Here is a 24,836-nt window from a genome sequence, read left to right on the forward strand (position 1 = left end):
AGCCTTCCTCAGATATAGAGAGAGAGAGAGAGGGAGGGGGTCTCCTTAGCGTCTCCCTTCTTTGGCGGGGAACGGCGTCGGGGGGCGAGCCCCGGCTTTCCTGAGAGAGAGAGAGGGGGGGGTCTCCTTCCCGTCCTTCCTGCCCCCCTTCTTTGGCGGAGAATGGCGTCGCGGGGCGAGGCTTCGGTGGTGGTGGCGGGCCCCCCGGGGGCGGGCAAGACGGCGCTGCTGGACGCACTGTTGGGGGGCCAAGAGGAGGAGGAGGTGAAGAAGAAGCCTGCTCCAAAAGGGAAGCCCCCCTCGCTGCGCCAACACCCCCAGCGCCCCAACTGGCTCTTCTGGGAGCTCTCCCTCCCGGAGGAGGACGAGGAGGAGGAGGACGACGGGGGGTCGTCGGGGCGCTGGGTGGCGGAGGCGGAGGCGGTGGCGGTGCTGCTCCTGGCCGGGCGGCGGGGCCACTTCGGGGCGAGGGCGCGGAGCTTGGCCCGGGAGGCGCGCGCCGCCGGGAGGAGCGTCTTCTTCGTCCGGAGCCGCGCCGACTTGGAGTTGCACACCTTCCGCCGCCTCCTCCTCCTCCAGTCCCTCCCCTTCGACCGCCCCCAAGCCCTGCTCGCCCTCCGGGAGGTCACCCAGGAGGAGGTGTTGGGCCAAGAGGAGGCCGGAGCCGTCTTCCTGGTCTCGGCCCTGCAGCCCCGTGACCTCGACCTGCCCCACCTCCGCGACGCCCTCCACGCCCAGCTCAGCGCCCGAGAGAGGTGAGCAAGGACGGGGGGGAGGGGGGACGGGGGGACAGGTGTTGACTCTTCTTAATTGGTGTTATGTTGACTTCCTCCTTAAGGACCTTGTAGACATTTCCTTAACTTCCACACAGTTATATCTTGTCTTAGCAGACAGGTTCTTTTAATCAGATACACAGAGCCTTCAGCAAACAGCATCACAACACAAGGAGAGAGAAAGACTACACTGTACATGACTTCCTTATATACAATTCTGTACATTTACACATAGCAATCTCCGGTTGGTTACCAGCTCATTGACTTAACTCAAACCCAGGATTCTTTATTTATTTATTTATTTACTTTGCTTCTATACCGCTGTTCTCAGCCCGAAGGCGACTCACAGCGGTTCACAACAATAAGAGACAGCAGAAATTCAATGTACAATATAAAAACAGTTAGCAGTCTAATCCATTACACAATTAATCACAATAAACAATTAGCAATTACTGCAGTAGCCAATCACTATCATCTCATCATTAAAAACATGATCCAAATTCGTCATCCGTTGATCCATTCCAGTGTTCATTAACCAATCATTGCACTAATTGTTCGAACGCCTGTTCAAATAGCCAGGATTGCATCATTAACACTCATTTGGACAAGGACAGAACACATTCCCCAATTGATGTCCTATATACAGTTAAGGCATGACTCAGCATTTCCAAGAGAAGCCCATTAGCAGCGCATGACTCAGCTAGATTACATTACAATACATTGTAAAACCTGACAAGATATGACAGATATAACAAGATATGACAAGATATAAATTTGTTAGGGGCATCCAACGAGGAAACAAAACTCAAAAACCCCCCAACGAAACTTAACCAAAATTCCCATGCCCATAACACAACCCACAAGGTACAAACATATCTATTCAAAATGAAAAACAACACAACAACACACTCACAAAACGGCAAAAGGATAAAACTCTAAAAAAAACCAACGAAACTTAACCAAAATTCCCATGCTCATAACACAACCCACAAGGTACAAACATATTACTCAAAATGAAAAACAACACAACAACACACTCAAAACGGCAAAAAAACAAAACTCAAAAATCCCCCAACGAAACTTAACCAAAATTCCCATGCCCATAACACAACCCACAAGGTACAAACGTATCTACTCAAAATGAAAAACAACACAACAACACACTCACAAAACAGCAAAACAACTGAGCATGCGCATTGGTGCCCAGCCGCAAGTTCCCTGGCGCGCGCACATGCCCTTCCGGCCAACGTTCCCTCTGCGGAAACCATGCCCACTCCAAGCCCCGCCGCGCCACTTCCCGCACACACACACACCCCTGCCGCACATACACACACAACCCCACACTCCATCACTTCCCCCGCCGCCGCACACACACACGCAACCCCACACTCCATCACTTCCCCCGCTGCCGCACGCACACATGCAACCCCACTCCCCCCGCCGCCGCACACACACACGCAACCCCACGCTCCATCACTCCCCCCACCGCCGCACGCACACACGCAACCCCACTCCCCCCGCCGCCGCACACACACACACAACCCCACGCTCCATCACTCCCCCCCGCCGCCGCACGCACACACGCAACCCCACGCTCCATCACTCCCCCCATCGCTGCACACACACACACAACCCCACGCTCCATCACTCCCCCCCGCCGCCGCACGCACACACGCAACCCCACGCTCCATCACTCCCCCCGTTGTTGCACACACACACACAACCCCACGCTCCATCACTCCCCCCCGCCGCCGCACGCACACACGCAACCCCACGCTCCATCACTCCCCCCGTCGCTGCACGCACACACACAACCCCACGCTCCATCACTTCCCCACCCCAATCTTACCTCCTTTTACTTCACGCCACCTCCAAACCCCACCCCGCCCCTTCCCGCCCTGTCAAAATCTAGGAAAGACAGGAAGGAAGGAAAGAAGGAAGAAAGAGAAAGGGAGGTAAAGAAAAAGGGGGAAGGAAGGAAAGTTAGAGGAAGAAGAAAGAAGAAAAGGAAAGAAAAGGAAAGATGGAAGGAAAGAAAAGAGAGACAGCAGAAAAGAAAGAAAAAGGGGGAAGGAAGGAAAGAGATAGAGAAAGAAGAGGAGAAGGAAAGATGGGAGGGAAGGAAGGAAGGAAGGAGGGAAAGAAGGAGAGAAAGAGGGAAGATTGGCCACAGCAACACGTGGCGGGTAAAGGTTGTTATTTCTATTATTATTATTATTATTATTATTATTATTATTATTATTATTATTATTATGCTATTATTCCTATGAAACCCTTTTAGGGGGAATGGGAGAGGTGTCAGGTCCCAGAGGCAATGCATTGCATTATTGTTATTGTTATGATGGTGGTAAAATAAAAGGAAATAAAAAGTGAAAGAAGGAAGCAAACAGGGAGGGAAGAAAGGCAAAGGAAGGAAGGGGGAGGGAATGAAGGAAAGAGAGAGGGATGAAACCAAGTAGTGAAAGAAAGAAAGAGGTAGAGAAGGAAGAAAGGAGAGAAAGGGGGAGGAAAAGGGGGAAGGAATAGGTAGGGACCTCTCTTTCATAATAGTCCAGATATCTACCTCAACTTTGATAAGTTTTACTATAGGCCACAGCAACGCGTGGCAGGGCACAGCTAGTGTATAATAAATATGTGAGAGGAAGCCACAGGGAGGAGGAGGGAGCGAGCTTGTTTTCTGCTTCCCTGGAGACTAGGATGCAATGGAACAATGGCTTCAAACTACAAGAGAGGAGAGCTGTTCAGCAGTGGAACTCTCTGCCCCAGAGGGAGTGTGGTGGAGGCTCCTTCTTTGGAGGTTGGATGGCCATCTGTCAGGGGTGCTTTGAATGCAATATTCCTGCTTCTTGGCAGAATGCGGTTGGACTGGATGACAGCCCAGGAGGTCTCTTCCAACTCTAGGATACATTTGATGTAGCAGGAACCATGTGCCTATAATTCATACCAGGAAAAGTCCATATAGAAGTATGTTTTTGAAAGGGAAACAAAAGGGTTCATGGGGAATGATTAAAAGCATGAAATTCATGAGAAAAGGTCCAAAAGATTTCACTGAGCCAGTCAAGGGAGTCCTGCAGCGTTGAGGTTGAGACTTGTCCTTGGCCCTTTGCAGAACTATAAGTTATTATCTCTTATTGCGGGGGGGGGGGGGGGCACGCTCGGCTTCAATTATTATTATGTGAGCACCGCTTACCTTTCTCCTCCCCTCTTCCAGGGTCCAGGCCCCCCCTGACCTGGGCTTCGAGGTGATCAGTGACCAAGAGGCGGCCGAAATCCAGGAGGCCTATGCCTTAGGGGGGCTGGCGGCGGTGGCGGACCGCGTGGAGGGCAGCCTGGAAGCCCTCTGGAGCACCCGGGTGGACCTGGCCCTCGTCGTGGAGGAGGGGCAGAAGGAGGGGGCCGCCTTGCTGGAGGACCTGTGGGGGGTGGAGGGGGAGTCCCCCCCAGAGACCCCCACTCCGCACCCGTTTCCAGGCTACCCTAACGTGACCCTCTGGGAGCTCCCATTGTGTGACCCGAAGGCTGTGGACGTGACCCGCTTCGACGCCTTCCTGCTCCTGGCCTCGGGGCCCTTTGGGGAGGGTCTGCTCCGTTTGGCGAATGTGGTGACCGCTCGAGGAAAGCCCTGCTTCTTCCTCTACTTGGGGGTGGACAGCCACCCGGAGGCCTTGCAAGACAAGAAGGCAAAGGAGGATGAGGAGAAGGAGGAAGATGCTCTCTTGGCGGGGCTCCGGGTCAAGTGCCGCTCCCGCCTGGCCCAAGCGGGGATCCCCGCGGCAGAGGCGCCTCTCTTCCTGCTCAGCGGATGCCAGTCCCGCCACTCGGACCTCCCGGCCTTGGAAGAGGCGCTGGAGCGAGGTCTCCCGGGACACAAAGGCCAGGCCCTGCTCTTGGCGCTGCCCTGCGCCTCCCTGGCCCTGGCTGAGCGCAAGCGGCAGGCCCTGCACCGGGAAGCCTGGAAGGTGGCTCTGCTGTCCAGTCTGGTGGCCACCGTCCCTCTGCCCGGCCTGGCCTCCGCCTGCGACGTCCCGCTCTTGCTGCGCACGCTCTCCTCCTACCGACGGAGCCTCGGCCTGGACGCCGCCTCGCTGGCCCGCCTCTCCGTCCGCTCGGGAGTCCCGCTGCCTCTGCTGCGGAGAGAAGTGCACAGCGCCGTGGGGCGTGGAGTCAGCCAGGAGGCGGTGGAGGGGCTGCTGGCGGGGCAAGGGCCGGGTCACGCGGGGCTGGCCCTGGCCCACCTCCTGGCCCACCGCCTTCCCCTCTGCGGGGCCCTGGCCTCGGGCGGCCTCTCCTTCCACGCCACCTACGCCCTGCTGGGCCACTGCCTGGAGGAGATGGCCAGCGACGCCCAGCGCCTCCTCAGCAGGGCTTGGCAGGGGACGCAGGTGGGGCACCCACCCATGTGACCCCCCCCCCCCCCACAGCACAGGGGGGCTCTTTCCTGGGGGACGTGCTCCGCAATGCGGCTTGGCTGTTGTCTGTGGCTTGAGCACAGGCGTGGGCAAACTTCGGCTCTCCAGGCGCCTTGGAGTTTCCCATAGTTGTGGGAGTGTAAGTCCGAAACACCTGGAGGGCCAAAGTTTGCCCAGGTCTGCTTTGGTGCAATACATCAAATCATTATTATAATTATGCTTGTTTATACCCCACGTTTCCTCTTCATAAAGGAACTCAAAGCAGCTCACAATAAAAGCATTTTCAATATGATTTAAAATATAGAAGTATACAAACATTAAAACAGAAGTCAACATCAACAGTATTGATAAGAAATGATCAGTTATATCTGCTTCACTGCCTGGCTGTTGTCTGAGTGAAATAATAATAATCATCATCATAACAAATTAGGTCCTGCTTTTTCTCTTCACAACAACTCAAAGCGGCTCACAATAAAAGCATTTTCAATACAAATTAAAATCCAAAAGTATACAAATATTAGAATAGAATTAGAAATTAGCAGCCAAACCCCTTTTGTAAAAAGTACGTATTCAAAGCTAAAGCCACAGCACCCCTGATTTGGCCTTCTTAAAAACCTTCTTTAAAAGTCTGCCTGAGTGCAAAGGTTTTAGCCTGGAAATCTTACGGAAACTGTGACAACCTGTGATCTGAAGCCGATCAGCTCTAGGAAGGCTTAGGCCAAATTTTCTGTATCCTCCCTCCAGGGGCGGCTCGTCCATTATGCGAAGTAAGCGGTCGCAGAACACTTTTTTTGCCAGGGGTGCAGAGGCAGCTCTGTAAATGCCCCTCGACCGCCGCTTGAGGAGCGCCCCCCCCCCTCAGCTCACAACAGCCCTAGCAGTCCGGGGGGAGCCTCAGCTTTCTTGCCTCACTGCTGGGCGATCCTCTTCCCAAAGGGGCCGGGCCCTTGAGCCTCCCCTCACCCCTCTCGTTCCTGCTCCACCCGGCCACCGGGTGCGCGAGCAGAGCCGGCGCTCAATCCTTCTCCGCGTTCGATCCCTTCCCCATGAGCGGCTCCCTTTCCCGATCCCCTGGCGCTCCAGCTGCCTCCTCTCCTCTCCCCAATCCGCAGGTGGGCCAAGGGGCGGAGCCGCCACACCTGGCCCGCTTCGGATCCGGAGGCATGCACAACAAAAGTCGCCTCTTCTCCTGACTTTCTCTTCAGTCATTGGTACCAAGAGGGAGAGAGAGAGAGAGAGAGAGAGCCCCTCCGGCTGGAGGTATCTCCCACCTCCGCTCCCTCCTTTGTTTTTGCGCCTAGCCGGACATGGTGGTTGTTGGTGTGGTCCAGCACTTCAGTGTTCTCAAACAGTATGCTGTGCCCAGGCTGGTTCATCAGGTGCTCTGCTATGGCTGACTTCTCTGGTTGGAGTAGTTTGCAGTGTCTTTCATGTTCCTTAGAATCATAGAATCATAGAATCAAAGAGTTGGAAGAGACCTCCTGGGCCATCCAGTCCAACCCCATTCTGCCAAGAAGCAGGAATATTGCATTCAAATCACCCCTGACAGATGGCCATCCAGCCTCTGCTTAAAAGCTTCATTGATGCATGTCTGGGCAATGCTGCATTTGGTGGTCCCTATGTAGACTTCTTGTCCACATAGACTTGTCGACAGGGATCCTCTCACCTCTGCAGGAGTCTACCGTATCCCATGCAGCTGTGGACAAGTCTCCAGAGGGACCACCAAACGCAGCATTGCCCAGACACGAATCAAGGAACATGAAAGGCACTGCAAACTACTTCAACCAGAGAAGTCAGCCACAGCAGAGCACCTGAGGAACCCACCTGGACACAACATATTATTATTTGAGAACACAGAAATGCTGGACCACTCTCACAACCACCATGTCAGGCTACACAGAGAAGCCATTGAAATCCACAAGAAACGTGGACAATTTCAACAGAAAGGAGGAAACCATGAAAATGAACAAAATCTGGCTACCAGTATTTAAAAAAACTACAATTACAACAGCACAACAACAGAGAGGAAACAATCAGGCACGTCAAATCACTCTCAACAAAAGATTCCCCCCAGGCACTTCCAAGCCATTAATTTTATTTATTTATTTGTTTGCTTCATTTGTATACCGCTCTTCTCAGCCCTTGGGCGACTCGGAGCGGTTCACAACAATTCAACAGTATACATAGTACAGACAATAGGCATTTAAAACAATAGCATCACAATCAATAAACATAGCATCAATACAAAATTACATCAGTATAGCAAATCCATCAGGTCTCATCACTAGAATCAGTATCTATCCAATCTCGTTATCCATTATTCCGTGTTCCAATAATCAATCAGTCACACTGCTTAGCTAAATGCCTGTTCGAACATCCAGGTCTTCAATTTCCTCCGGAATACCAGCAAGGAGGGGGCCGATCTAATATCTGCAGGGAGAGCATTCCACAGCCGAGGGGCCACCGCTGAGAAGGCCCTGTCTCTCGTCCCCGCCAGGCGCACTTGTGAGGCCGGTGGGACCGAGAGCAGGGCCTCCCCGGATGATCTTAACGTCCTAACTGGTTCGTAGGAGGAGATGCGTTCGGACAGGTAAGTCGGGCCAGAACCGTTTAGGGCTTTAAAGGCCAATGCCAGCACATTAAATGCCAATCAAGGTGGTCAGCTGAAACATTCCCACCTAGCTCCAGCAGACAAGAGTCCTTTGTCCCACCCTGGCCATTCCACAGATATATAAACCCAATTTTCCTAATTCCAACAGACCTCACTCCCTCTGAGGATGCTTGCCATAGATGCAGGCGAAACGTCAGGAGAAAATGCCTCTAGAACATGGCCATATAGCCCGGAAAAACCTACAACAACCCATTATGTTATTTGTTCCATCACGAAACTTGCTTTGGTTCAGTTCCTTGTGTTTTCCTTTCCCTTTTGCTCTGGCAAAAGCCCTTCCTTTCGCAGTTCTCTTTGGGGTGTCCATGCGTACATTGCAAGCCTTGTGAGGCTTAAACGTCCCTTTGGCTGCCACGTCCCTTTGGGCCACAAGAAGGCGGGAGGCCAAGGAGGCAAAGGCAGGGTGGTCCCTGTGGCCCCTGCGGCCCAGGAGGAGGTCAAAAGAGCAAGGCCCTGTGCCTTGATTGTGGTAGCCTCCGGTGCCGCTTCATCCCAGGGCGAGACCCGTCCGGCCACATTCCCCTGGCCCTGGCACTGGAAGGGTGGCTGGGCCACTCCGCCCTGAAAGCCATGCACAGCTGGAATGCTCTAATGTTGTAGGGACCCACCTTAAAGGGGGGGAGGGCCTTCGTGCGGTGCCAGGCCCCAATGGGAGGGGAGTGGGGCGGGTGTGGGCAGGGCCGGCCCTATATCCAAAACCCAGAAGGGCTCCGGCCCCACAGAAGCCCTTTCTTGCCTTGCCCTTCACCTGCCCAGAGAGAGAGAAGGGTCTCCCCATTGACACCCATGAGGCGCCCGATGGCTCTCGCCTTGGCCCTGCTGGGGCCCCTCCTCTTGGATCCAGGTAAGGCCCAGCTCCCCTTGAAGGAAAGTCGCTAGGCACCTGGTCAACCAGGCATGAGCCAAATTCAGCCTTCCCTCCAGGTGTTTTGGACTTATTTATTTATTTAGGTTCTTGTGGGTTTTTGGGGGCTATAGAGCCATGTTCTAGAGGCATTCTCTCCTGACGTTTCACCTGCATCTATGGCAAGCATCCACAGAGGTAGTGAGGTCTGTTGGAAATAGGACACTGGGTTTATATATCTGTGGAATGGCTGGGGTGGGGCAAAGAGCTCTTCTCTGCTGGAGCTAGGTGTGAATGTTTCAGCTGACCACCTTCATTAGCATTTGAAGGCCTGGCTGAGCCTGGGAAAATGTTCTGTTGAGAGGTGTTAAGATGTGCCTGGTTGTTTCCTCTCTGCTGTTTTGCTGTTTGTCAATGCCCACTTCGACAACCAGGCACATCTTAACACCTCTCAACAGAACATTTTCCCAGGCTCAGCCAGGCCTTCAAATGCTAATGAAGGTGGTCAGCTGAAACATTCACACCGAGCTCCAGCAGAGAAGAGATCTTGGCCCCACCCCAGCCATTCCACAGATATACAAACCCTTTGTCCTACTTCCAACAGACCTCACTACCTCTGAGGGTGCTTGCCATAGATGCAGGCGAAACGTCAGGAGAGAATGCCTCTAGAACATGGCCCTATAGCCCGAAAAAAACCTACAAGAACCTAGTGATTCCAGCCATGAAAGCCTTCGACAATATATTTATTTATTTGTTTACGACATTTATATGCCGCCCTTCTCACCCTGAAGGGGACTCAGAGCGGCTTACAAGGTAGGTAAAGGTAAAGGTAGTCCCCTGACATTAAGTCCAGTCATGTCTGACTCTGGGACTCTGGTGCTCATCTCCATTTCTAAGCCGAAGAGCCAGCGTTGTCCGTAGACACCTCCAAGCTCATGTGGCCATAGGCATGACTGCATGGAGCGCCGTTACCTTCCCGCCGGAGCGGTACCTATTGATCCACTCACATTTACAAGGTATATATACACATACAATATATGATATTATTAGCATAGTACAATAACAGATTTAAATATTGCTGTATTGTACTATACCAATTATATTGTAATATTATTAGTAATATTACATGTAATATAAATATATAATTATAATGTATTATTGTTATAATCGTAGAATCAAAGAGTTGGAGGAGACCTCCTGGGCCATCATCCAGTCCAACCCCATTCTGCCAAGAAGCAGGAATATTGCATTCAAATCACCCCTGACAGATGGCCATCCAGCCTCTGCTTAAAAGCCCCCAAAGAAGGAGCCTCCACCACACTCCCTCCGGGGCAGAGAGTTCCACTGCTGAACGGCTCTCACAGTCAGGAAGTTCTTCCTCATGTTCAGGTGGAATCTCCTTCCTTGTAGTTTGAAGTCATTGTTCCCTTGCATCCTAATGCATTACATTATATTATAAATATTATATTTTATTATTTTAGTAGCGCAGGAGACAAGATGGAACTGTCCCTTGGTCTCCCCTCTCTTCATTCTGGCCCAGAGCGACAGTTGGTGTGTGTGTGTGTGTGGGGGGGGGGGGGGTGTCTCCAGCTGATGGAGACCCCTCCCATCATTCCCCACAGGAATGATTGGAGCTGAAGTCCAAAACACCTGGAGGACCACATTTGGCCCATGCCAGGCCTGGGTCTCCTCCACCTGGGGTTGGAGCCTTTGAGGCAGGGCCCTGCTAGGAGTTTATTGTGCTTCAAAACAGAAGAAAAAGGGGAAGCCCCACCATCCAAGCCCTCCTGGCAGATGCCCATCCAGGCAGATATGATAGGTTTTATTTTATTTTATTTATTTGACTTGTATACCGCCACTCCCAATTTGGAGCGGTTTACAGCAGTAGATTAAAACAATACAATTAACTTTAAAATACAATAAAAACGAGAACAGACATAGTCCCGAGTTATTCTGGGCACCACAATTCAAGAGAGATATTGACTCTAAGCTGGAATATGTCCAGAGGAGGGTGACTCAAATGATCAAGGGTCTGGAGAACAAGCCCTATGAGGAGCGGCTTGAGGAGCTGGGCATGTTTACGCTGAAGAAGAGAAGGCTGGGAGGAGATATGATGAGGGCCATGTATAAATATGTGAGAGGAAGCCACAGGGAGGAGGAGGAGGGAGCAAGCTTCCTTTCTGCTTCCCTGGAGACTAGGACGCAATGGAACAATGGCTTCAAACTACAAGAGAGGAGATTTCACCTGAACATGAGGAAGAACTTCCTGACTGTGAGAGCCGTTGAGCAGTGGAACTCTCTGCCTCGGAGGGAGTGTGGTGGAGGCTCCTTCTTTGGAAGCTTTGAAGCAGACGCTGGATGGCCATCTGTCAGGGGTGATTTGAATGCAACATTCCTGCTTCTTAGCCGAATGGGGTTGGACTGGATGATGGCCCAGGAGGTCTCTGCCAACTCTTGGATTCTAGGATTCTATGATTTTATGAATGTACAGGGTGTTACAGTAGTCAAGCCTCGAGATGACCGTAGCCAGATTGTTCCTAGATAGGAAGGGAGCCAGTCGCCTAGCCTGACGAAGGTGGGAAAATGCAAATCTGTTCACAGCCGAGACCTGGGCCTCCATTGTGAGCAGCAGAGGGTCCAAGGAGACACCAAGACTCTTTACAGAAGGTGACAGACGTAGTGTCTGGCCATCCAGGGTAGGCAGCTGGACCTCCCTCCCACCCAGGTGGCCCAACCAAAGGATCTCCGTCTTTGCTTGGTTCACCCTCAACCTGCTGGCACACAACCATCCAGTCACGGCCTCAAGGCACAGATGGAAATTTCCGGGTACGGAGTCTGGCCGGCCCTCCATCCTCAGAATGAGCTGAGTGTCGTCAGCGTACTGGTGGCACTCCAGCCCAAAGCTCCACACCAGTCGGGCAAGCGGTCGCATAGAGATGTTAAATAATAGAGGAGAGAAAATAGCTCCCTGTGGGACCCCACAAGTTAGCGGAGACCTCTCGGAAACCATCCCTCCCCTCACCACACGCTGTCCCCGATTCTGGAGGAAGCAGGACACCCATTTAATATAGATGCACTTATTTGGAGATATATATATATATATATATATCTCCAAATATTTATATATTTGAGGGTGAATCCTGATTTTGGAAGAGACCCTCACAAGGGCTGTCCAGTCCAGCCCTACAAGAGAGGAGATTCCACCTGAACATGAGGAAGAACTTCCTGACTGTGAGTGCTGTTCAGCAGTGGAACTCTCTGCCTTCCCCGGAGTGTGGTGGAGGCTCCTTCTTTGGAAGCTTTTAAACAGAGGCTGGATGGCCATCTGTCAGGGGAGATTTGAATGCAATATTCCTGCTTCTTGGCAGAATGGGGTTGGACTGGATGATGGCCCACGAGGTCTCTTCCCACTCTAGGATTCTAGGATTCTTCTGCCAGGAAGGAAGGAAAGAAGGAAGGAAGACCCCATCCCACCCTTCACAACAGATGGTGACCCAATTGACAGGCACACCATATTCTCTGATATATAACTATCGGGGACTCCCAAGGCCTCTCTAGCGCAAGCCCTGCCATGGAAGAAGACACCATCTGAACCCTCCTGACAGGTGGCCTTCGAGACTCTGCTTAAAAGCCTCCAGAGGAGGAGAGTCTATGACCCTCCAAAGGAAGTCTGTTGTTTGGCCACTCTCTGGCCAATGGCAGCCGCAGTGTGTGAGGACTACAGGGGAAAAATCACAGTGAGGTCAGCTGGGCTCAAGGGGAGCTCCCAGGGAGGCAAGTGTCCAAGCAAAGGGGGTGCAGCTCCCTTCCAGGTCTGCTTTGGCCCTCGCCTCCGCCTCACCTACAGATAGGACACACACAGGTGCGGATGGCAAATCCGTCTCTCCGCCTGGAAGCTCTCCCTGAGGACGGCCAGGCTCTGATGGTGATGGATGGACAAGGCTGCGCTGATAAGATGGCTATCTGTGCAGGCCAGCAGAAGGCCTCTGGCTCTGGACTTTTCCACTGAGAGAACAGCCTTCCCTCCTTCCTTCAGCCAAAGGAAGCCAGAAGGAGAGCGGAGAGTGCCACTGGCTCCTCTGGGGCCTCCCAAGGGCCATCCAGTCCAACCCCCTCCTGCCCCTCAGGAAAAGCACAAGCTAACCCTCCCAACAGATGATCATCCAGCCATTGCTATGATAGGCACACTATAGTCTATGATTACCATAGATTTGGAAGAGAAGAGACCCCAAAGAGGCCCATCTGGTCCAACACCCTTTGGCCAGGTGGGAAGACACCATCTGATTCGACCCAACAGATGGCTATCCATCCATAGATGCAGTAGATAGGCTGTACGCTATGACACAACTCTAGCCCCTCCCAACAGATGGCTGTTGATATGATACACTATAATCTATATCTATCATAAGAATCCTAGATTTGGAAGCTCAAGCCCCTTCTGCCCCGCGGAAAAAGCACAAACAAAACACTCACAATAAATGGCCCTCCAGCTTCTGCTTAGAAGCCTTCGAAGACAGAGCCCCCACCAAGCACACTGAGGATCAATTAGAGCCATGTGGTACCGCCTGATTAAGAGGCCCCGGCCCATTCCTGCCTCTGCATTCTTCCACAGGAACCATTTAGGAAGGAGGGCAAGTAGCCTATGATATTGAGCTACCTTTTAGGAGGGTCTCCCCGGGTGAGGAGATCCCTAGAAATCTCATGCTCTTGGGGAAGGTTCGTGGAAACGGAGGTGGTTGGCAGTCCAAGTCAAGCAGCAGAGAGTCATTTCTCCCAGTAGAAGTCAGCAGATGGGCGCTGAGTCGACGAATAACAAGATCCATCACTCGGTCCTTGGGGAACTAGGTCTCCCTCCCAAGGACCGGGTCTCCTGCCCGGCGCCCTCTCCAAGGTCTCCTGGGGGCATCCACAGCAAGTCCCCGGTTGCGGGGCTAAGCAGGAACGAGCGGCAGCAAGGAGAAATGGGCTGCTTGTGCAGAGCCGGCGGAGTTTTGACAATCAGCTGTTTTCTGTCAAATTATATTACTTAAAACAAAATAATTATTTCCCAGGCGTAGGGATCCAAATCGAGAAAAGCGAGATAGCAGTTTGATTAGGAATTAAGCACAGAAAAATATGAAATTGAAACGGGGCCGATCCGCCATTTTGAGATTTTAGCGGATACGGGGGTCCAATAGGAAAGACTCCGTATCCGCGGTTTTAACAGACGCAGATTCGGCCTCCCTGGGATGCCCAGAAGGCATCCCAGGCGGGCTCATGGCTGCCCAGAGCCCGGAAAGAAGTTTATTTCAAGTTTGAGTTAGTTTGAGGCAGGGGAAGATACAATGTATCAAGCAGAGAGGTTAAAAAGTTTCAAGTACCCAGAAGGAGGTTTTGTTACAAAGTAAGGAGAGGGGAAAGTAAAGGGAGACTGGATGCAGTTCTGGCTTTGAGCTGCCTGTTGGGGCACATTTCATCAGTTGGTCCCAAACTTGGCTTCCAGGAACTGCGGAACCCTTCGCTGCAGTTCACACCAACTTGAAGGCGGGGGTCTCTGCCGCTGTCGGGGACACCTATATCTTCTTAAAGGTGACAAGGCCCCGCTGGTGGCTCAGCCGAAGCATTATCCCTCATTTTGAGGATCTAGGGTGGGAGGCCACGCATTTGCACTGTGAAATGTATCCGAGACCCTTTCCCTGCCTTCCCTCCTGTGCACCAGACTCTCTGGAAAGAGGGAGGGAGGGAACATGGGGGCTGCTCAGGTGCGCCCTGCTCAGGTGTGTGCCTCCTCCTTCCTCTCTCCCTCCTTTCCTCCGCAGGTGAGGCCATCTTGTGCTACAACTGCACCAGCCCCACCGGCTACAACTGCAGCACCGCCCAGCAAACCTGCCCTTCCTCGGTCAACAGCTGCATCACCATCGCCCGCATGGAGCACTCAGGTGAGAACGAGCGCTTTCCTTCCTAGAAGGGCAGCAGAGGGACAGGCCCACCTGGCCCTTTGCTCTGCACTTGGAATCTGTGAAGGAATGCCGGAGTCCCGCTCAGAGGCGGCCCTAGGTAATTCTCCATGGTAAGCAAACAGTATTTTGGCGCCCCCCAACCAATCACTGATATATATTTTCTGTTTGTCGTGGGAGTTCTGTGTGCCATATTGGTTCAGTTCCATCATTGGTGGAGTTCAGAATGCTCTTTGGTTGTAGGTGAACTATACATCCCAATAACTACACTTGCCGCACTTGCTCCCTTGCCTGGCCCGCTTTGGGTCCGGAGGCGTCCCTGAAGACCCCGGCGTGTGCACCAAAAGTCACCTCTTCTCCTGACTTTCTCCTCAGCCATTGGGATCGAGAGAGAGAGAGAGAGAGAGAGAGAGGTGGAGATGCCCACCTTTCCTGAAGGTAGGCGCAAACACAAAGGAGGGAGCGGAGGTGGGAGATACCTCCAGCCGGAGGGGCTCTCTCTCTCTCTCTCTTGCTCCCAATGGCTGAAGAGAAAGTTAGGAGAAGAGGCGACTTTTGTTGCGCACGCTGGGGTCTTCAGACACACCTCCGGACCCGAAGCGTGCCAGGCGCGGTGGCTCCGCCCCTTGGCCCACCCGTGGATTGGGGAGAGGAGAGGAGGTGGGTGGAGCGCCAGGGGATCGGGAAAGGGAGCTGGTCATGGGGAAGGGATGGAACACGGAGAACAATTGAGCGCCAGCTCTGCTTGCGCACCCGGTGGCCGGGTGGAGCAGGAACGAGAGGGGCAGACGAGGCTCAAGGGTCCGGCCCTTTTGGGAAGAGGATCGCCCGGCAGTGAGGCAAGAAAGCCGAGGCTCCCCCCGGACTGCTAGGCCTGTTGTGAGCTGAGGGGGCGCTCCTCCTCAAGTGGTGGTCGAGTGGGAAATTAATAGAGGCGCCTCTGCGCCCCTGGCAAAAAAGTGTTCTGCGACTGCTTACTTCGCGTAATGGACGAGCCACCCCTGGTCCCGCTGAGCAGAGCACTGTGCTGCCATCCCAAGGAGATGTTCTTCCCCACAAATGATAGCAGCGGTTCTTCTGTCTTTGGAGCTGGAGGGAAGGCCTTGCAAGGGGACCCACCCAGCACGGCCTTCTTGGGCGGGAGCCTATTGAGCAGGCTTGGGCAAACCTCAGCCCCCCTTGCAGCCAGGCTCCACACCGGAAAGAGATCCTTGAGTGGGAGAGCTAATGGCTTACCTTCCTTCCTTCCCTCCTTCCTTCCTTCCTTCCTTCCTTCCTTCCTTCCTTCCTTCCTTCCTTCCTTCCAGGGGACCAGGACTCTGAAAACCCAACCTATGAGAAGAAGTGCAATTCGGATGACCGCCTCTGCAACCAGTTCTATGGGCTGCAGGCCGGCGATTTCCACATGCGCTGGAACTCCAGCTGCTGCCGCTTTGACCGCTGCAACTCCCAGGAGGTCATCGGTAGGACTTGGAATTGTCTCATGGGGAAGGGGTGCCTGGGGTTCACCGGGAGACCAGACGGGGCAGAGCCTCATGATGCTCGAGGCTGGATGTGGCCTGGGATCTGCCGCCTTTGGGACTTAGCTGAGAGGATGCAGGTTTTCTGGGTGGGCCGGCCGCAAAATGTTCTCCAATGCAACATCAAAGCTTGGGGTTGTTGCTCTCCACATGCCCCTCTGCTGTTGTCCTTCTAATGAAGTGCTTGGTGCCTTATTAATTAATTAATTGATTATTTACTCTATTTCTATACCGCCCTTCTCAGCCCTAGGATGACTCAGGGCGGTTTACAAAACCGGCACAATTCGATACCACAATAATATAAACAGCTAAAAGCATATAAACATCCTTAAAATTCCATAAACAATAAAAACAATAAAACATAAAACCTCTGTATCTAATTTCCAGAATCTTTATCCGATTGCAATTTTCCAGCCGTTCTGAGGTCAAGTAATTATTTACTACATTGCATTTGAGAAAGCCTACTCACAAAGCTAGGTTTTGACTTTTTTACGAAATATTAAGAGGGTAGAGGCCAATCTAATGACTCTGGGGAGGGCATTCCATAGCTGAGGGGCCACCACTGAAAAGGCCCTATCTCTCGTCCCCGCCAACCGAACCTGTGAAGAAGGCGGGACAGAGAGCAGGGCCTCTCCAGAAGATCTTAATTTCCTGGATTGTGTCAGAGTTTGGCGGTGCACAGCAGAAGGATTGCTAGATCAGCAGACACTGTGTTGCAAAATAAGGACTCTGCAAGCTTCGAGTTACAAAAGAAACTAAGTTTTACTAAGCACATTCAATAGACACGTCTTACTACAGCGAGCTACAATTCGGGAACTAGTCAAAACGAAAGTCTCTTGACATCTGCTTATCTTCTCTCTTGCTGAGACTGGCTACTCCCTTCTGTTCCCAGCAAGAGCAAAGCTTATCTTACTTCTCTCAAGGTTACACAATCACAGCCTCATGGTATGAACATTCTGCACAGCTTTTCTAATACACAGTGGACTCCATCTTGGAAATACATAGAAGCACATTTAAAACACATACATAACTAAATTAACCCTGACAGATTGTTCATAAGGAGAGATACGTTCGGACAGATAAGCAGGGCCGGAACCATTTAGGGCAGTGTTTCTCAACCTGGTGGTCGGGACCCCTGTGGGGGTCGCGAGGGGGTGTCAGAGGGGTCACCAAAGACGATCAGAAAACATAGTATTTTCTGTTGGTTATGGGGGTTCTGTGTGGGAAGTTTGGTCCAATTCTATCGTTGGTGGGGTTCAGAATGCTATTTCATTGTGGGTGAACTATAAATCTCAACAACTACAACTCCCAAATGGCAAGGTCTATTTTCTCCAAACTCTACCAGTGTTCACATTTGGGCATATTGAGTATTTGTGCCAAGTTTGATCCAGATCTATCATTGCTTGAGTCCACAGTGTTCTCTGGATGTAGGTGAACTACAACTCCAAAAACTCAAGGTCAATGTCCACCAGACCTTCCTAGTATTTTCTCTTGGTCATGGGAATTCTGTGTGCCATAGAATCATAGAATCATAGAATCAAAGAGTTGGAAGAGACCTCAAGGGCCATCCAGTCCAACCCCCTGCCAAGAAGCAGGAATATTGCATTCAAATCACCCCTGACAGATGGCCATCCAGCCTCTGCTTAAAAGCTTCCAAAGAAGGAGCCTCCACCACACTCCGGGGCAGAGAGTTCCACTGCTGAACGGCTCTCACAGTCAGGAAGTTCTTCCTAATGTTCAGATGGAATCTCCTCTCTTGTAGTTTGAAGCCATTGTTCCGCGTCCTAGTCTCCAAGGAAGCAGAAAACAAGCTTGCTCCCTCCTCCCTGTGGCTTCCTCTCACATATTTATACATGGCTATCATATCTCCTCTCAGCCTTCTCTTCTTCAGGCTAAACATGCCCAGTTCCCTAAGCCGCTCCTCATAGGGCTTGTTCTCCAGACCCTTGATCATTTTAGTCGCCCTCCTCTGGACACATTCCAGCTTGTCAATATCTCTCTTGAATTGTGGTGCCCAGAATTGGACACAATATTCCAGATGTGGTCTAACCAAAGCAGAATAGAGGGGTAGTATTACTTCCTTAGATCTAGACACTATGCTCCTATTGATGCAGGCCAAAATCCCATTGGCTTTTTTTGCCGCCACATCACATTGTTGGCTCATGTTTAACTTGTTGTCTACGAGGACTCCAAGATCTTTTTCACACGTACTGCTCTCGAGCCAGGCGTCCCCCATTCTGTATCTTTGCATTTCATTTTTTCTGCCAAAGTGGAGTATCTTGCATTTGTCACTGTTGAACTTCATTTTGTTAGTTTTGGCCCATCTCTCTAATCTGTCAAGATCGTTTTGAATTCTGCTCCTGTCCTCTGGACTATTGGCTATCCCTCCCAATTTGGTGTCCTCTGCAAACTTGATGATCCTGCCTTCTAGCCCTTCATCTAAGTCATTAATAAAGATGTTGAACAGGACCGGGCCCAGGACGGAACCCTGCGGCACTCCGCTCGTCACTTCTTTCCAAGATGAAGAGGAAGCATTAGTGAGCACTCTCTGTGTTCGTCCACTTAACCAATTACAGATCCACCTCACCGTAGTTTTGCCTAGCCCACATTGGACTAGTTTCCTTGCCAGAAGGTCATGGGGGACCTTGTCGAAGGCCTTACTGAAATCCAAGTACGCTCCATCCACGGCATCATTCCCCGCCTCTACCCAGCTTGTAGCTCTATCGAAGAAAGAGATCAGATTAGTCTGGCATGACTTGTTTCTGATAAATCCATGTTGACTCTTAGCGATGACTGCATTTGTTTCTAAGTGTTTGCAGACCGCTTCCTTAACAATCTTTTCCAGAATTTTGCCCGGTATCGACGTGAGGCTGACCGGACGGTAGTTGTTTGGGTCGTCCTTTTTTCCCTTCTTGAAGATTGGGACCACATTCAATTCTATCATTCATGGAGTTCAGAAGGCTCTTTGATTTTAAGGTGAACTATAAATCCCAGCAACTCCAGCATTACCAAATGACAAAATCAATCACCCTCAACCCCACCAGTATTCAAATTTGGGGTGTATTGGGTATTTGTGCCAAATTTGGTCCAGTGACTTAAAATACATCCTGCATCTCGGATATTTACATTACAATTCATAACAGTAGCAAAATGACAGTTATGAAGTAGCAACGAAAATAACGTTATGGTTGGGGGTCATCACAACATGAGGACCTGTACTAAGGGGTCGCGGCATTAGGAAGGTTGAGAACCACTGATTTAGGGCTTTATAGGCTAAAGCCAGCACTTTGAATTGTGCTCATGTCATGTCCCATGACACTGTCATGGGACATCCACTCTGGGTTGCAGTGCAAACATTAAAGGTGCCTTTGAGCACATCAGCCCTCTGGTCATCTGCGGTCAGGCCCAGGGCGGATTCCCTGCACGACAGACCCGCCAGCTGCTGGCCCCAAGAGCCCAAGCCTTTCAAGACCCACTGCACATTTTCAGGTCACCCCTGGAGGCTGCCCCAACCACTGCCACAAAAGATGCAGCAGCAGCAGCAGCAGCAAGAGCCATTTTCTCCTCTTTGGCTTTCTCTCTCTTTGCAGTGCAAAGAGCGTCCCAGAGGCCCAACGGGGTCCGCTGCAGCTCCTGTTTTTCTCGGGGCACGAACTTCTGCTCAAACCAGACACGCGTCGCCTGCACCGGGCTCCTGACGCACTGCATCCACTTCTCCACCTCTGCAATGAAAGGTAGGAGATGGCGGGAAGGAGACAGAGGGGCTCCTGGGAAAATAAGGCCATTCTTACCTCTTAATATTAAAACAAGCATTGCAAGATAGTTATACCCACATTTGGGGTGGGGGTGTTCCAAAATGTTTTTTTCGTCTCCTCGCATAATAGTCGCACCTCTATTTGTGGCTGATTCTCCCTCCCTCCCTTCTTTCTTTCTGTGAGGGAAGACAGTTTAAAACTACAAAATGGAGGCATTAATGTGTTTTGTTATTATTCTTGCATCAGGGTCAGGGGTCAAGGGAAGGTGGGGTGGGGGTGTCCCAAAATGTTTTTTCTTCTCCTCGCATAATAGTTGCATCCTTATTTGAGTCCAATCCTCCCTCTCTCCCTCCTTTCTTTCTGTGAGGAAACTACAAAATGGAGGCATTTATGTGCCTTGTTATTATTCTTGCATCAGGGTCAGGGGTCAAGGGACGGTGGGGTTGGGGTGTCCTTACCTCTTAATACCAGCATCGCACTATAGTTGTACCCACATATGGAGTGGGGTGGGGGTGTCCCAAATTTTTTTTTCTTCTCGTATAATAGTCGCACCCCTATTTGCGGCTGATTCTCTCTCCCTCCCTTCTTTCTTTCTGTGAGGAAAGGCAAACTACAAAATGGAGGCATTAATGTATCTTGTTATTATTTTTGCATCAGGGTCAGGGGTCAAGGAAAGGTGGGGTGGGGGTGTCCCAAAATGTTTTTTCTTCTCCTCGCATAATAGTCGCACCCCTATTTCAGTCCAATCCTCCCTCTCTCCCTCCTTTCTTTCTGTGAGGAAAGGCAGTTTGAAACTACAAAATGGAGGCATTAATATGTCTTGTTATTATTCTTGCATCAGGGTCAGGGGTCAAGGGAAGGTGGGGTGGGGGTGTCCTGGGAAAATAAGGCCATCCTTACCTCTTAATACCAGCATTGCACGATAGTTGTACCCACATATGGAGTGGGGTGGGGGTGTCCCAAAATGTTTTTTTCTTCTCCTCGCATAATAGTCGCACCCCTATTTGTGGCCGATTCTCCCTCCCTCGCTCGCTTCTTTCTTTCTGTGAGGGAAGACAGTTTAAAACTACAAAATGGAGGCATTAATGTGTCTTGTTATTATTCTTGCATCAGGGTGAGGGGTCAAGGGAAGGTGGGTTGGGGATGTCCCAAAATGTTTTTTCTTCTCCTCGCATAATAGTCGCACCCCTATTTCAGGCCATTAATGCACCTTGTTATTATTCTTGCATGAGGGTCAGGGGTCAAGGGAAAGCCACCTTCACCTGGGAAGAGACACAGGTGCTGTGTCATGGGGGGGGATCACGACGGGGCCTCCCTTGTGGGGAAGGGGCCCATTTCACGCAGGTAACCCTTGCCTCCCCTTCCCTCCCTTTCCCTGCAGAAGAATTTGAGGATGAGCAGGTCGCCTTCATGGGATGCGCCACCAAGAACTTTTGCGACATGGGAGCCGTGGCCCTCTTCGCCTCCAGCCGGAACGTGGTGGTCAAGGACAACCTGTGCAGCCAAGGGCCGGGCCCCTTGGCCCCGAGTGGTGGGGCCCTCTCCCTGCTGGCCGTGCTGCTGCTGCCCCTCTGGGCTCTCTGGGCCTGAGTCCCTCTGCTCCATCCTCTCCCCCTCCTCCTCTGGGCTCCCACCGGACCCCCGCTTCACTCTGGAGCCACTCCCAGGGGACCCTGTCCTGAGGAGGGGAGGACCCGGCCCTGAGGGTCCCCCGGAGGGAGGAGGGAAAGGGCTGCCATCCTCCCCCAAGGGGTGGGAAGGGGTTTGCGTGCGGCCTTGATAATCAGTAGGTTAAAGAGTCTTAAGTCAGTTGCTTCTAGGGTGAGGGGGGGCACATTTCAAACAATCATGCTAATTTTAAGCCAGCGCTCAGTGCTTCATTGTACGAAGACACTGAACCTCTTGGCGGAATAATAAAGGTGAAAAATACCACCTGAGCCTTCACTGCTCTCCTGTTCTTGCTCGCCTTTCTCGCTGCCATGAGATTCGGGTGGGCATCTCCTGGTTCCTGGGGTCAGGTTTGATGGGTCTCAGGGAACTTCTCTGCATTGGCTAGTCCTTGGTATGAAAATGGGGGTGTTTTAAGGAGTACTGGTTCCATGGGTGGCGTGGCTGCAGTGTCACCAGAAGTGGGACCCCCATTGCATTGGGCATTTCATAGAATCCTAGAATCCTAGAGTTGGAAGAGACCTCCTGGGCCATCCAGTCCAACCCCATTCTGCCAAGAAGCAGGAATATTGCATTCAAATAGCCCAACAGTGACCGGGGCATGGAAGCTAATGAAAATAAATAAATAAATAAAATAAATATCAGAAATAATTAAATAAATAATCCAACCGTGACCGGGGCATGGAAGCTGATGAAAATACATAAATAAATAAATAAATATCTGAAATAATTAAATAAATAAACCAACCGTGACCGGGGCATGGAAACTGATAAAGATAAATAAATAAATAAATAAATAAATAAATAAATAAATACTGGAAACAATTAAATAAATAATCCAACCATGACTGGGGCATGGAAGCTGATGAAAATAAATAAATAAATAAGTAAATAAATACTGGAAATAATTAAATAAATAATCCAACCGTGACCAGGGCAGGGAAGCTGATGAAAATAAATAAATAAATACTGGAAATAATTAAATAAATAACCCAACCGTGACCGGGGCAGGGAAGCTGATGAAAATAAATAAATAAGTAAATAAATACTTTTTGACACAACATTACACAGCATCAGTTATTAATAGCAAAATACTCAGTTTATTTCTTTGTTTTAGTCTCTTCCTTTTCAGGTGCTCTTAAATTTCTTTGAAGAAGAAGATATAACTTGAATTCTGCAAGTAGGCAGCTGAAGAGTGGCAGAAAAGGGAAGGGGAAGGGAGAGGAGAAGGGGGGGGGACCGGAAGGGGAGGGGAAGGGAGGGGGAAGGGGAAGGGTGGGGAAAGGAGAAACAGAAGGAAAGAAAGAAAGAAAGGAAGGAAGGAAGGAAAGGGAAAAAGAAAAATAGAAAGCAAAGGATACGGAAAAAGAGAAAGAGAAAAGAGAAACAGAAAGAGAAAACAAAGGAGAAGATGGATGTAAAGAAACCTACCGCTCAATTTCAGTATTGAATATTGATGATAAATTATTTGCTAATATCTTGGTAGAAAGACTAAAGCACTTTCTAATGGATAAAGGAAGATCAATGGGGCTTCCTCCCGTAACGAAGAATGAATGATAACGTCAGAACCATGACAAACGTCCTTCTGAAAAGAACAACGATGAAGAATGTGCGTTCGTAGCGCTAGATGCGGAGAAGGCCTTCAACAACATAAATTGGAAGTCCTTCATCTAACTCATGCAAGAATTTGATATGGGGCACTACTTCACAAATGCCATAAAATCGGTATAGAATAAGCAAGGAGCGTTGTAAGATCCTCCTTGATAAGAATTTGGGGAAAGTAGAAAAGCAGATTTCATTTTTTAAAAAACCTCTGAATAATACCCACCGTGGTACAGAGGAGAGATCTAGGGTGGGAAAGGTGGCTCAGAGACAAAGAGAGACAGTGAAAACTCTATGGAAATCTCTCATGGTCCCAATACAGACAGCTGAAGGAGGCCTTCAACAAGGACAAGAAATTAGGATTTGAAGAAGGAGGAAAACTATGGGACAAGATAATGGTATCACAGACAAAAGTGATGACTAAAATATATAAGGCCCTTCTAACATGGTCAGCTGAAAAGGAAGAAATTAAAGATTGCTTCACAAAGTGAGCAGCAAATATTGGACACACTACATGAATGACTGATTGGGAAAAGAATTTGGAGCAAGAAAGTGAAATCTACCAACTCTTACGACCTAGGCGAGAATCGGATCAAAGTATGAAACTGAGGTGAAGAAGAGGTAGACGGAGGCGTGAGAGGGGCCTGAGAAAAGAAAGGAGAAGGCCAAAGGAGAAGGAGGAAAGAAAAAGTGAACAGAGAAGGGCAAAGGGAAGAGGGAGAGGAGAGAGAGGAAAGGAGGGAGAAGAGACAGAAAGAGGGGAAAGAGTTAAGAGAAAGGAGGCAGATGAGTGAGAATGTGAGGGATGTGAGATGTGTATAGTGTGTGAGAAGAAAAAGGTAAAAGAGAGGGAAAAAACCAGAAAAAAAGCAAAATATAAAAAGAAAAAGGGAGAAAAGAGTGATGGGTGATCTGAGATGGGCAACGTGTGTGAGATGTGCATGGTGTATGTGATGTGTGTGCAGTATAATGTGCACAATTTGTGTGGTGTATGAACTGTGTGTACTATGCGTGTGGTATGTGTTCCGTGCGATGTTCGTATTCTGTGTGTTGCATATGATATGAAATGGGTGATATGAAATGGGCATGTTCATAGAATCCTAGAATCAAAGAGTTGGAAGAGGCCTCATGGGCCATCCAGTCCAACCCCATTCCGCCAAGAAGCAGGAATATAGCATGTTGTGTGACATGTGTGTGGTGTGTGATGTGCGATGTGTGATGTGTGTGGTTTGTCTGGTGTATGAGGCGTGTGTATTATGTATGACTTGATGTGTGTGTTCTGTGTGATGAAGTGTTCTGTGTGATGTGTGTGGTGTGTCAGGTGTGGGGAGGGGAGAAGGAAGGGGAGGGGAGGGAGGGAGGGGGAGGGAGGGGGAGGGGGAGGGGAGGGAGGGGAGGGAGGGGAGGGGGAGGGGAGGGGGAGGGGAGGGAGGGGGAGGGGAGGGGAGGGAGGGGGAGGGGAGGGGAGGGAGGGAGGGGGATTGAACAGTCAGACTTTTGCCACAACTGAACACACATCTCAAGTCTTTGGGATTTCAAACTGGTGCGAAGTATAAAAAAGCAGGAAAAAAGAGGACGGTTCAGTCTGCCTTCCTTCAACGATGGCCTTCTACTCTCATTTCAAGATGTTTTGGGTTCAGTTCTGTTCACGACTGGTCAAT

The 24,836-nt window shown here is 50.6% G+C and overlaps 2 protein-coding genes across 2 annotated transcripts; both read left to right on the forward strand.

Moving 5' to 3' along the window:
- The first annotated feature begins 4 nt into the window (after positions 1-4).
- Positions 5-5,526, forward strand: LOC132780251 (interferon-inducible GTPase 5-like). Its single transcript, XM_060783851.2, has 2 exons — positions 5-755; positions 3,985-5,526. Exons 1-2 carry the CDS (start codon positions 163-165, stop codon positions 5,174-5,176), a joined length of 1,785 nt encoding a protein of 594 aa, XP_060639834.2. The 5' UTR covers positions 5-162; the 3' UTR covers positions 5,177-5,526.
- An 8,412-nt stretch (positions 5,527-13,938) lies between these two features.
- LOC137095209 (protein RoBo-1-like) lies at positions 13,939-21,818 on the forward strand. The gene is made up of 4 exons (XM_067461607.1): positions 13,939-14,612; positions 15,938-16,093; positions 19,741-19,884; positions 21,287-21,818. The coding sequence occupies exons 1-4, from the start codon at positions 14,600-14,602 to the stop codon at positions 21,493-21,495; spliced, it is 522 nt and encodes a 173-aa protein (XP_067317708.1). The 5' UTR covers positions 13,939-14,599; the 3' UTR covers positions 21,496-21,818.
- The last annotated feature ends 3,018 nt before the right edge of the window (positions 21,819-24,836 follow it).

The sequence above is a fragment of the Anolis sagrei genome, chromosome Y (assembly GCF_037176765.1).
Source record: "Anolis sagrei isolate rAnoSag1 chromosome Y, rAnoSag1.mat, whole genome shotgun sequence".
Classification (NCBI taxonomy): Eukaryota; Metazoa; Chordata; class Lepidosauria; order Squamata; family Dactyloidae; genus Anolis; species Anolis sagrei.